The following is a 14,289-nucleotide window of genomic DNA, read 5'->3' as shown; positions in this document are numbered from 1 at the left end:
TGTGAAACCAACAACAACAAAAAAGGGTCAATAAACAGTCTTTTGTCATTTATTTATTTATGTATGTATGTATTTATTTATTTATTTTTGAGACAGGGTCTCTGTCACTCAGACTGGAATGCACTGGCATCATCATAGCTCACTGTGGTCTCAAACTTCTGGACTTAAGTGATCCCCCGACCCTGGCCTCCCAAAGTGCTGGGACTACAGGTGTGCACCACCAAAACCGGCTGTTTTTTATTTAGAGCCAAGGTCTCACCATGTTGCCCAAGATGGTCTTGAACTCCCGGGCTCAAGTGATACTCCTGCCTTGGCCTCCCAAAGGAATGGGATTACAGGTGTGAGCTGCCTCCAGCCTATAAACAATCTCGATCTTCCTGGTGTCTGGCTATGAAAATGTGGAAGAGTCGTCAGTGTCTCCATTCTCTCTCTTCTCTGATCTACACCTTAATTTTCCTAAGAAACTTTGTGAGGCTGGGCGCGGTGGCCCACGTCTGTAATCCCAGCACTTTGAGAGGCTGAGGCAAGCAGATCACAAGGTCAGGAGTTCGAGATTAGCTTGGCCAACACGGCAAAACTTCGTCTCTACTAAAAATATAAAAATTAGCCAGGCATGGTGGCGGGCGCCTATAATCCCAGCACTCAGGAGGCTGAGGCAGGAAAATTGCTCGAACCCATGATGGCGAGGTTGCAGTGAGCTGAGATCGTGCCACTGCACTCCAGCCTGGGCAACAAGAGCAAGACTCCGTCTCAAAAAAAAAGAAAAAGAAACTTTGTGCATACCAATATCCGGTAAATAATAAGACTATCACTAAAGGTTAACCGTATGATCCAAATTTCTTTCCCTCCACAAATCCCCTCTCCCAGCCAAACGTATCTTCTTATGGCTTCCTGAGAACACTATACACATTCCCACCTTCTTGCCTTTATGTATGTTTTCTTTCAATAATACATCCTGCCTTCCCTAGTGCTTAAACTCTCTAGAGAAGAATAGTATCTTAGGACTTTTATAGCTAATACTTAGTAATCCAGGCAAAGTTAACTTAGTATCCCTTCTCTAATGCTGTCATAACATGATAAATATAAACACATGCGATTTATGAAGTCATGTGCTAAGTATCTACTTATTTTTCTATCCCTCTAGATATGCTGAGACAACTTTAAGGGTGGGGTCGACACCTCATTCAAATTTGTTTCCCAAATACCTGGCAAATAATACAGACTGGAGAAGGCATGAATGTAACAAGTAGTTTCTTTGCTTGTTTATTCATTCATTTTTTGAGAGAGGGTCTTGCTCTGTCACCTAGGCTGGAATGCAGTGGTCCCATTATAGCACACTGTAGCCTTGAACTCCTGGAATCAAGCAATCCTCCTGCCTCAGTCTACCAAGTAGCTGGGACTACAGGCACACACCACCACACTCAGGTAATTTTACTTTTTATTTTTCGTAGAGACAGGAGTCTCACTATGTTGCCCAGGCTGGTCTCAAACTCCTGGGCTCAAGTGATCCTCCCATCTTGGCCTCCCAAAGTGCTGGGATTATAGGTGTGAGCCACCATAGCCTGCCTAACAAGTAGTTTAAACAGGGATATTACTTTGGTTGTTACAAATAAACTAATGCCTTAAACAACACTTTTTAGGATTATAACTTTATCCTCCAATGTGGACTGCTCAACAGATTAAAACAATTCTTAACAACACATTTTTTTGTCTAATTAGAAACAAAAATGCTTGCTTCTATATAAACATATAGAAATAAAAGATTAACAAATTCTGATCAAAAGATCAAGTTACTATTATTTGATTTAAAAACAAAAATCATTACATAAAAGAAACCCAAAGAGTAATCTAGTAGATAATTTTTTTTTTCCTTGAGACAGCATCTCACTTTGTCACCAGGCTAGAGTGCAGTGGCATGATCTTGGCTCACTGCAGCCTCCAAGGCCTCCTGGGTTCAAGTGATTCTCTTGCCTCAGCCTCCCGAGTAGCTGGGAATACAGGCGTGCGCCACCATATCCGGCTAATTTTTGTATTTTTAGTAGAGATGGGGTTTCACCATGTTGACCAGGCTGGTCTTGAACTCAGGTGATCCGCCCTCCTCAGCCTCCCAAAGTACTGGGATTACAGGAGTGAGCCACTGCACCCAGCTGATAAATTTTTTTTTTAAAGCTTAATATCAAGTGTTTTCAGAAAAATATTTAAAACAAATTTTAGGCCGGGTGTGGTGGCTCACACCTGTAATCCCAGCACTTTGGGAAGCTGAGGTGGGTAGATTACTTGAGGCCAGGAGTTTGAGACCAGCCTGCCCAATATGGTGAAATCCCGGCTCAACTGGTGTGGTGGTGCGCGCCTGTAGTCCAAGCTACTGGGGAGGTTGTGGCAGGAGAATCGCTTAAACCTGGGAGGCAAGGTTGCAGTGATCAGAGATCATGCCACTGCACTCCAGTCTGGGCAACAGAGCAAGTTTCTGTCTCAAAAAATAAATAAAATAAATAAAATAAATACAACAAAACAAATTTTAGAACTTGAGGCTTATCAGTCAGTTTTACATAGTTCACTGCAGGCTTATCAGTCAGTTTTACATAGTTTACTGCAGTAGTTTCAGGTTGCTGGATATTTACATACTGCTCATTGAGTTTAAGTCAAAAGGTACTACTTTTCACACACATTATTACAGCATTGATAATTTTCCATTTCAACGGATGATTACAATGTCGAACAAGGTCAAAATGATACAGACTATTAATATTAGATGCATTTGAGTTAAAAGCTTTAGTAAATAATCTCTGACTTAAATTTTTATTTTCTCCCAAAGACATTTAATGGGCCCCTATGAAGTATTAGGGAGGTATCAGAAACTGAAGGATTGATAACAAAATTGAAACTTAAGAACTATACATAGTTGAAGACTTGATTGCTGAAGGACTGATAACAATCGAAGTTTCCAAAATGATTTTGTCCTTTAGAAACAGTTATGTTTCTCTTGAGGGAGTTTTTATTCTAACAGGTTTTTCTTTAGAGGTAATAGATCCTTTTTAGTTCTAAGTCCTTTCCTCCAACACCAAGTGCATTCTACTCCAAACTAGGCAGGCAGTGTTTCCTGATTATATTGAGTCCCCTGGCCTAAATGGGAAAGGCCACACCTGAACACTTTCCTTGCTTCTAACTATCCAAAGCCCTAACAGTGTAGCCATCTTTAACACAACACAGAGCTAAAACCTCCAAGTCAGCCACCACTAATACCCCCAGAGGAAAAGAGAACATCTCCTAAAGGTCTCTCTCCATCTAAGTCAACTTGCCAAAAAAAGTTTTGCCTCCAGTACACTTTTAAAAGGAGACATAATCATACCCATTCAGTAACTTAACACACATATAAATGTTAGAAGGTAGGTAGGTTTATGGTATTTTAAATAACTCCAGACACGATATATATCAAATTCCTGATTTAAAGTAGTTCTGAACAAGCAGTAAAATTAACATTAGTTCACACTAGAGGAAACAGTGATTCCTTACAGAGAAAAGGTATACTTCATGTAATTAATTTCATTAAGACACTTTTAAAAGCAGACCAAAGTCTAACAAAACTTTTTCTATCAGAAGATAAAAATAATAGTCCTACAGTTGCTTCATAATGCAATATTTTGTTTTGGGGAAAAAGCAGAGACTTCACTTAGCTATGATCATAAAAAAGCAATATAAGTAGTTGATTCTAGTTATTCATTTTTCTGAAGTTATTATTCCACCTTACCTTGATTTGGAATTCCATAAAACTCTTCTCTGAACATAGTGTTTCCTGTCTGAAAACTAGGAACCAAAACTACTAACGTTTAAGTTCTTCCACTTTACATAGAAATCAATAAACTAGTTTTAATATTGGACTGAATTTCAAAGTTCTATTCTCTGTTCCTATTTGGCTGAAAGGTATACATATATCAAGAAAGTTTCTATCGATTTTCAACTAGAAGTATCAGTTTTGCTGTCAGAGCTCTTTATTTTTGTACATAAAAGGAAGTGGGTTTTGATACTATCTCAGTGTTCTTCCTGTCTTACAATGCATTTGAAATGAAGAGATGTCAGATTGAGAGTAAAGAGTAAGGCCCTAAATAAGAAAAAGTAATAGGCACAATTAGTTTGCTTTACCTTTATTGATAACTAAGATTTAGAACTGCTTTGCTGCATGCTCACTGCTGGCTACATGTCTGTCACTTTAATTTGCACTGGACTATAAAAACATCCATAAATACATAATATATACCTACAAATTATACGGTATCTACAACACATGTATGACCCATGAATGACAGATATATAGTCTATGAGAGACTAAATCATTTTTCATTATTGGTAGCTTGGCATTCATTTGTTGAGAATATCAGAGCTGCTTAAACATTAATCACATGTGACATCATGCGCACCTCTAACCCCACCTTCCAGATACCACATAACGCCCATTTTCCTCTAGGCTTTATTATAGACTACCTGCAACCAGAAAAGAGCTTTATAGAGCATCTCATCTTATTGTAAACTGAGGACAAAAAAACCAATATTATGATAATTTCTAGAAAAGGAATAAAAGAAAAGCAGCTCAAAAACAATTGGACCCAACATTCAATTTGGTATTACCTTACTGTTCATGTCTTCTATTATTATGCAGAGTGTGGAGCAAGGTTATGCTCTTCATATCTACCTATTCGGCTACTGACAATAGGGTTCTATGGTTATTTCTCGGATCTTCCTACATCTTAATACATTCACCTCAAACTCTGAGAGACAGTCATTAATAACTGTTAGTTCTGAGCAAAAGAAACACAGATACAACAGCCACTATTCAAAGAGCAGCATATGTGGCTCTTAAAAAGCAAGCGCCCCAAGTATATTCCCATTTTATAAGACTTTCTTTAATATTGACTTCCCTGTCCCAATCCCATCCAGAAAACATGAATCTTGCTAATTGCTTCCCTTACCTGATGACCTGGCTCGGTTCCTAATCTTAGATCTACAATTCCAAACTTAAAAGGAAAAGCTTAAAATGGGGAGTATCAACACTTGTGAAAAGAAGAGAAAAAATTAAAATTAAAAAAAAAAAAAATGAGGGGAATCAGGGGATAGACAGAGACAGCCCTTTCTACTTTCGGCTACACTTTTTCAAAAATAGGTGCTTAGTGGACCCCAAGGAAAGGAGGGCCCTAGGCTACACCTCCTTTCACTACTGACAGGGATTACTTTAAAACCACACATCAACACTACTAGTCAGAAGCACCCTCTTTGTCTTGCTTTCATTCCATTTATTCCTAACAATTGAGGTCTGGGTAGCTCTCTAAGTGGTTATCAACTTAAACGTAAGATTCTCTGATTACAAAGTTCTCTAAAATTATGTACGTAGTAGCTACAGCAGAGAGAACAGATGAGGCCATCAATTATCTCAATTCTCTCCAGAAGTAGCAAAAACATTACCAGACGGATGGCAGTGAATCAGAACTATTTTTCTCATATAGGCATAGTAACCATTCTGAAGGGACTTAAATGAATGAGTCTAGTATTCCAACATAACCTGAGCTTCTAGTTCCAAAGACAACTCACCTATCATCACTCAAATCTAAAAGGATATTCAAGCTAGAAAAAATCTCGAATGCCTGTTTTGTTCTGGAACATAACTATGTCAGTCCTTGTAAAGGAATCATCATGAGTTGGCTTAAAATTTGCCTTGCCATTTACAGCCAATACAAATATTGGGATAAAAAAGGTTTGCCCTCTTTAAATAGACTCAGACAAGATGCTACAGAATAATTAGCAGTATTAGGTAATAGTTCATATCCTTGACTGGAAAATCCATTCCAGGGAAGCTGCAGCAACAGACATTATTCCTTAAAGAAAGATTTTTGGGTGAGCTACGAAGTAGACACCAAATGGAGTAAGAGCAAAGACCAGCAGACTAAATTCAGTGTTTGTTAGTAGAAATGAAAAGCATTCTTTTCCTAAGGAAGGTTGTTAGAGCATTAAGTGCTCAAAGTTTAGGCAAGTAAAATAAAAGCATCCTAAAAAGGCTATGAATGACTTAAGACCTTAAGAACAAATCCAGGTAAAACCCAGAACGTTGTCTGGTGTGGTAGCCACTATCCTCATGTGGCTATTTAAAGTTAAAATAAAATCAAAATTAAATTCCTAACAAGAATTCCACATGTAAACAAGAAAGGAAATCCAGATACAGGTCTCATACCCTTCACAAAAAATTAACTCAAAATGGATCCCAGTCCTAAATAAAAATGAAAATTTCTAAAACTCCTAGAACATAACATAACAGAAGAAAATCTAGGGGTTTTATGACTTTCAGATACAAGACCAAAGACACAGCTCACAAAAGAAATTGATACACTAGACTTCATTAAAAATTTCTGATCTGTGAAAGAAAATGCCAAGAAAATAAAAAGACAAGACGGGCCAGGGGCGGTGGGCTGGCCGGGCGTGGTGGCTCACACCTGTAATCCCAGCACTTTGGGAGGCCAAGGTGGGTGGATCACGAGGTCAGGAGTTCAAGACCAGCCTAGCCAAAATGGTGAAACCCCGTCTATACTAAAAATACAAAAATGAGCTGATGTGGTGGCAGGTGCCTGTAATCCCAGCTATTCGGGAGGCTGAGGCAGGAGAATCCTTTGAACCTGGGAGACGGAGGTTGCAGTGAGCCGAGATCGCGCCACTGCACTCCAGCCTGGGCGACAGTGTGAGACTATGTCTCAAAAAAAAAAAAAAAAAAAAAAAAAAGACAAGACACAGAAAATATTTGCAAAAGACATATGATAAAGGATTGTTACTCAAAATATACAAAGAACTCTTAAAGCTCAACAGTAACAAAACACACAACCTGATTTTAAAATAAGCCAAAGCCCTGATGAGACATCTCATCGAGGAAGATATGTAGATGGCAAACAAGCAAATGAAAAGGTGCTCCACAACACGTCATCAGGGAAATGCAAATTTAAACAACGAGATACTATTACACACCTATCAGAAAGGCCAAAATCCACAACAATAACCACACTAAACGCTGATGAGGACATGAAGCAACAGGAACTCTCATCCACTGCTGGAGCAAATGCAAAATGGTACAGTCACTTTGGTAGATGGTTTGGAAGTTTCTATAAAACTAAACATACTCTTAAACATATGATCCAGCAATCACACTCCTTGGTATTTACCCAAAGGTGCTAAAAACTTACGCACATACAAAATCTGCACATAGATGTTTAAAGCAGCTTTATTCATAATTGCCAAAACTTGGAAGCAACCAAGATATCCTTCAGTAGATGAATGGATAAACAAACTGTGGCACACCCAGACAATGGAAAGTGGAAAGAAATGACCCATTGCAAATGAATACCAGAACAGAAAACCAAATACTGCATGTTCTCACTTGTAAGTGGGAGCTAAATGATGAGAATACATGACACATAGAAGGGAACAACACACACTGGGGCCTTACAGAGGATGGTGTGGGAGAGGATGGAGAGGAAGAAGAGAATCAAGAAAAATAACTAGTGGGTACGAGGCTTAATTCTTGAGTGATGAAATCGTCTGCACAACAAACACCCATGGTACAAGTTTACCTAGGTTACAAACCTGCACTTGTACCCCTGAACTTAAAAGTTCAAACAAAAAAGAAATAAATAACTTATCAAGCCATGAAGACAAAGGAACCTTAAATGCATATTACTAAAGGAAAGCCAATCTGAAAAGGTTCCAACTATATGACATTTTGGGAAAGGTGAAACTATGGAAACAGTAAAAAGTCACTGGTTATCAGGCCAGGCACAGTAGCTCAAGCCTGTAATCCCAGCATTATGGGAAGCTGAGGAGGGTAGATCACCTGAGGTCAGGAGTACGAGACCAGCCTGACCAACATGGTGAAACCCCATCTCTACTAAAAATACAAAACTAGCTGGGCATGGTGGCAGGCTCCTGTAATCCCAGCTACTTAGGAGGCTGAGAGAGGATAATCGCTTGAACCCAGGAGGCAGAGGCTGCAATGAGTTGAGATCATGCCATTGTACTCCAACCAGGGCCACAAAAGTAGAATTCTGTCTCAAAAAAAAAGTCAGTGGTTGTCAGGGGTTAGGAGGCAGAGATGAAGAGCTAGAGCACAGATTTTAGGGCAATGAAACTATTCTGTTTGATACTATAATGGTGAATACACATCGTTATACATTTGTTCAAAGCCATAGGACGTACTCTCCCAAGAGTAAATTCTAATGTAAACTATGGACTCTGGGTGATGATATGCCAATGTAGGTTCATCAACTGTAACAAATATAGCACTCTGGTGGAGAATGTGGCTAGTGGGGAAGGCTGTGCATGTGGTGGGGGAGGGGTACATGGGAAATCGCTGTACCTTCCTCTCAATTTTGTTGTGAACCTCAAACAGCTCTAAAAAAGAAAGCCATTTTTATTAAACTCCTTGGTCATAATAACCATATTTCAAGTGTTCAATAGGCCCATGTAGCTAGTGGCTACTGTGTTGTGCTGGACAGTAAAGATATAAACATCTCCATCATTGCAGAAAACTCTCCTTGACAGGACTGTTATAGAGGGTAAGGGAAAGTAACGGACTGACCTGGGGTCTGGGAAAAGAGGAACTACTAACAAGGGCATTTGTCCTACAGCATTTAGTACTTTATTGAAGGATCAGGTGGATTTACCTTTCCTTTTCCACCTGCTTTTTTTTCCCTCCTTGTTGCTGCCACCATCACTGCTGCTGCTGCTGTTCTCAGAACTCTGGGAATCTGACTGACCATCACTGCTTTCTTCTGAACCTTCTGATAGCTCTTTGACCCCATCCGGCACATCTTTCTGAAAATGTAGGCATCCAATTAGGATTAATCATTACCATTTCAGCAAATAGATATTAAACTTCTGATATGCAATGTTGCAACTCAATTGCATTAATTTTTGTTACTATAGGATTCAGTAGCAGAACCAACAATATTTTCTGAATTCCTGTCATCTCTTTGAGGCAAATAAGCTAATGTTTCCAACTACATCCAAAGATAAAAATCATATAAAACATTCATATGCAGGCACAACACAGGCTTAAATTAGACAAAAATTGGGTAGATATGAGTTCAGGTAAATGATTAAATATGCTAGATTTTAAAAACTACATTATTTTATTGGCTGGACGTGGTGGTTCACACCTGTAATGCTAACATTTTGGGTGGCTAAGGCAGGAAGGATGTTTGAGACCAGGAGTTCAAGACCAGCCTGGGCAACATGGTGAAACCCGTCTCTACAAAAAAAACGCCAAAAAAAAAAAAAAAAAAAAAAAAAAAAAAAAAAAAAAAAAAAATTAGCTGGGCATGGTGGCACACTCCTGTAGTCCCAGCTACTTGGGAGGACTAAGCCCAGGAATTCGAGACCAACCTGGGCAACATGGTGAAACCCCATCTCTACAAAAAAAAATACAAAAATTAGGCAGGTATAGTGGCATGCACCTGTGGTCCCAGCTACTTGGGAGGCTGAGTTGGGAGGATCACCTGAACCCAGGGAGTTTGAGGCTGCAGTGAGCTGTGATCCCACTACTGCACTCCAACATGGGTGACACAGTGAGATCCTGTCTCAAAAAACTAAATAAAATAACTTCATTAAATATATGTATGTCCATGTGTATATGTAAGTACCATTAAGTACTCTGAATTCAATTACAGAATAAGAGTCTAGACATAAGGGACAGTGCATTATTTGAATCTAGTTGGTTCCTGAATACTGGTTAGTAAGTAGCAAGAATTAAATAAAAAAGAAATCTTTTTTTTTTTTTTAATGAAGGTCCTTCCTGACAGAAAAAAAGAAATCATTTAACAAATCATATGAAACTCTTTGGTTTCTGCACCTAGAAAGAATGCTAATCAGAAAGGATAACTATGTCAGCTTAGTATGTGAGAGATATAACAAGATAGTTCCAAGACCAAAGACTAGAAAACAAGATTACCTGGCTTTACCCTCTCCTAATTGTACAGCCTCGGTTAAAATCTTAACTTTTCATGCTTCAGTTTCCCCATCTACAAGGTGGGGATAATAGTACCTGCCTTAAAAGTTCATTCTTCAATTAGCTCAAGTTAAATGAGCTAATAAATGTAAAATGCTTAGAATCGTGCCCAACATAAGAGGTCAAAAAATATTAGGTCCTGTGTGTTTATATAATATATAAAAATACACATGTATGGCTAAACACACTAGTGAGTGTTTGTGGTTTTTTGTTTTTTATTTTGGGAGATAGGGTCTCACCCTGTCACCCAGGCTGTAGTGCAGTAGTGCGATCACAGTTCACTGTAGCCTCGACCTCCTAGGCTCAAGCAATCTTCCCACCTCAGCCTCTGGAGTAGCTGGGACTACAGGTGTGTGCCACCATACCCAGCTAATTTTTTAAATTATTTATAAATCCGGGGTCCTACTATGTTCCCCAGGCTGGTCCTGGGCTTGAACTCCTGAGCTTAAGCAATCCTCTTGCCTTAGCCTCCCAAAGTGCTGGGATTATGGGCATGGGCGCCACTGCACCTAGCCTGTGAATGTTATTTCTAAGCTATAAAACTATCAGTGGTTCTTTTTTCCTCCAATAATTTATTTTCCCACATTGTTTTAATAATCAGATAAAAAATAATTCTGACAGACAAAAAATGTGACCCTCCTACACAAAACTGACACCCATATGACATTATAGCCAAGACTATAAATTTTGATCTAGTTAAGTTAGCTATTTTTCATTTATGTTCTAGTGCCATTTCTCTCTGAGCTGTCTCTTATGTTATACACACTTTCTTAATATACACACCCCATATTTTTCTATTCTTTCCTTCAAAATGCAGGACAGCTTTTATAGAGTTAGTTGTCAGCCAGACATCTTGACTTGTAGGTTCAACAAGTATCTGAAATATAAATATAATTATCTTCTTTTCTTAAAATTTGTGATCCGTACAGGATCAATTGCTCATGCCCCAAATTCTAGAATCATTTCAGCCCCTTTTACCCACTCCAAATGCTACATGTTTTATTTATTCCTCTAATGTCCCTTGTCTCCATCTCTTTTACTAGTCTCTTAATTCAGGCTCTGAGTATTTCTTCCAAACAACCATAATCACCTTTCTGACAAATCTTCCTGCTTCACTCTTAAATCTACCCTACTAGTTATCCTCTTAAACTTGGATTTGATTATGCTTTTCTCCTGAAAAACTTGTGACATCTACCACCCCATAACCCATACACAAACTGCTCAGTCAGGTTTTCAAAGGCCTCCAGTGTTTGATCTCTACATAACGTTTACCACACTGGAATCTTTACCACTTAAGCCCACGCAGAGATTATGGTCTAATCACTCCAATTTACTCTACTTTCAAGTCCACTCTGAATCTTTCCAACTGTGCCCTTGCTTAAGCTATTCCCATGTCCTGGAAGGCCCTTATTACTTATCTGACAAAGTCCAGATCAAATCTGAAAAGTTAACAACAACAAAAAACTTCCACATTCCTTTATTCAAAATTAATTCTTATTTCTATATTATCACATTATTTTTAAAAACACAGAACATTTTGAGAGTACGCAATTATTTTAGGAACTATAATGTGAACTTCAAGAGATCAGTGGCCACAGCTTACCCCTCTTTACAGCCTCTATAGTGTCCAGCACAGACGTAATATTGTGATATAGTCTGAAATATATATTTGGTTCCTGACTACACTTCCTGGCCTATATATTTGGTTCCTGACTACAGTTCCTGGCCTAGAGCTCTTTTTAGCTGTTAAAATTTCCTAAGCAATAGTGCTACTAGTAGAATCTTCTGTTCTTATATTTGGTCTTGACCCCAGCTTCTGACACAGAGCTCCTAAGACCTCTGCAATTTCCTGAGTAAAAGGAGCATCTGACACAGCTCCTATGTCCCTTGGAATTTCCTGGGTGATAGAAGCATCTTTTCTTCCTCTTGGTGAGCTACTGCATAGTCTCAGGATGGGGGCTGGTTTCCAGGGTAACCAACTGTGTGACTAGAGGGTTGGAACTTTCACTCACTCCCCAATCTCAGGGAGGGAGGAGGCTGAAGGTGGAGCTGATCACCAATGGCCAATAATTTAATCAGTCATGTGTACTGAAGCTTTCATAAAAACCCAAAGGATTGGGTTCTAAGAGTTTTGAGATTTAGCTGATCACGGCCGGGTATGGTGGCTCATGCCTGCAATCCCAGCACTTTGGGAGGCCAAGACAGGCAGATCACCTGAGGTCAGGAGTTCGAGATCAGCCTGGCCAGCATGGCAAAACCCTGTCTCTACTAAAAATACAAAAAATTAGCTAGGCGAGGTAGCAGGCATCTATAATCCCAGCTACTCTGGAGGCTGAGGCAGGAGAATTGCTTGAACCCAGGAGACATAGCTTGCAGCAGGCTGAGACTGCACCACTGCAATCTAGCCTGGGCAACAGAGCGAGACTCCATCTCAAAATGAATGAATGAATGAATGAATGATTTAGCTGATCACATGGAGGTTCCCAGAGGGTGGTAAGCCCGGGGAGGGCACACAAGCTCTGTGTACCTTCCTACAAACCTCACTAAGTATCTTATCCATCTGGCCATTCATCTGTATCTTTTGTAATATCCTTATAATAAATGGGTAAATGTAAGTAAAGCACTTTCCTGAGTTCAGTGGGTAATTCTAGCAAACTAATCAAACCCAAGGAGAGAACCTCAATTATATAACCAAACAGTCAGAAGTACTGGTCACAACCTGGGATTTGCAACAGTTGGCATTTGAAGGGGATGGGAGGGTACCGAGCCCTCAACCTGTGGAATCTGACACTGTCTCCAGACAGATAGATAGATAGCATTAGAATGGAGTTGAATTAGAGCAGTGGTCCCCAACCTTTCTGCATCAGGGACTGGAGTTGTGGAAGACAATTTTTTTTCACAGAAGGGTTAGGGAGTGGGGGTGAGGGATGGTTTCAGATGAAACTGTTCCACCTCAGATCATCAGGCATTAGATTCTCATACAGAGCGCACAACCTAGCTCCCTCACACGTGCAGTTCACAATAGGGTTTGCACTCCTATGAGAATCTAATGCCGCCACTGATCTGACAGGAGAGAGAACTCAGGCAGTCATGCTTGCTTGCCCACCAATCACCTCCAGCTGTGCAGCTGGGTTTCTAATGGGCCACAGACTAGAACTCTAATTGTTAAAGGACATTCAGCTGATGTCTGCTGGAGAATTGCTTGGTATGTGAGGAGACATCTGGTGTTAGAAATATTGTACTTAATGGTGTATGAGAATAGGGAAAACACTTTAGTATTTTTTTTCCCCAATCTCTACAATAGAATAGGAATTTAATAAATTTTTTAAACAGTATGGAAGGTCTAGAACAGCTAAAACCAAAAAGAAATACAGAAAGTTCCATGTGAGAATAAAGCCCTGTAACCCTACAAAGTTCAAAAGAGTATATAAAAAGGAGGCATGTAGGTAGGTAGGTAAATAAGTTAGAGCTTTCTAATGTTAGGCTCCACACAACCATTGGACATAGTGATGACTACAGCTCAAAGCTAAAAAGGTAACACATATATACATGGACGCAGTCTCTGTCTACCAAACATTCATTCCCCTTCAGCTGATAAATTTCCTTTGGGGAAAACTCACTCTCCTCAATTCATCCGGCTTGAGCAAGCTTAATCTCAACCACATCTACAACTGGCCAATCACAAGACTACATACTTTTGACAAGCATGATAATTCAGCTATACTCATGTGGGCGAAGCCAAACCAATTAAGCCAAATCAGAATAAAGTCAGAGGCTCCTGCTTTAGTTCTTATCTCTTTTCAGATTTACAGCTTGCAGAGTGCAGGTTGGGAGTGAAGTTATATATGATGAGGAGAGACTGACTGAGAATGAAGCCAAAAGAAAGTGGAGACACCAAACCCTGATGATGTCAACTGAGCTTCTGGATCCAGCCTGGGTTTCCTTAGAATTTTCAGTTACATAAACTAATAAATTGTCTTACTCAAACTCATTTGAGTTCATTTTACAGTTTGTAAGTGAAAAGTTATTGATAAGTAAAGGTCCCTTCTCAGTGCAGGAATTTGAAATTAGCAAGCCTGAAGGCTGGGCACAGTGGCTCACGGCTGTAATCCCAGCACTTTGGGAGGCTGAGGCGGGTGGATCACCTGAGGTCAGGAGTTTGAGACCAACCTGACCAATATGGTGAAACCCCATCTCTACTGAAAATACAAAAATTAGCTGGGCGTGGTGGTGGGCACCTGTAATCCCAGCTTCTG

The 14,289-nt window shown here is 39.6% G+C and overlaps 1 protein-coding gene across 3 annotated transcripts in view; it reads right to left on the bottom strand.

Moving 5' to 3' along the window:
• Positions 1-14,289, bottom strand: part of ASXL2 (ASXL transcriptional regulator 2) — a 158,023-nt gene that overhangs the window by 60,045 nt on the left and 83,689 nt on the right. For 2 of the 3 annotated variants that reach the window (XM_050753573.1, XM_050753574.1), the window contains exon 4: positions 8,691-8,841. In XM_050753573.1, coding sequence (XP_050609530.1) covers positions 8,691-8,841 — 151 coding nt within the window. The other variant, XM_050753577.1, reaches the window with a different exon arrangement.

This window comes from Macaca thibetana, chromosome 13 (genome assembly GCF_024542745.1).
Source record: "Macaca thibetana thibetana isolate TM-01 chromosome 13, ASM2454274v1, whole genome shotgun sequence".
In the NCBI taxonomy this organism is placed as follows: Eukaryota; Metazoa; Chordata; class Mammalia; order Primates; family Cercopithecidae; genus Macaca; species Macaca thibetana.
Note: the sequence above shows the minus strand (reverse complement) of the source record. Positions and strands in the feature narration are given on the sequence as shown.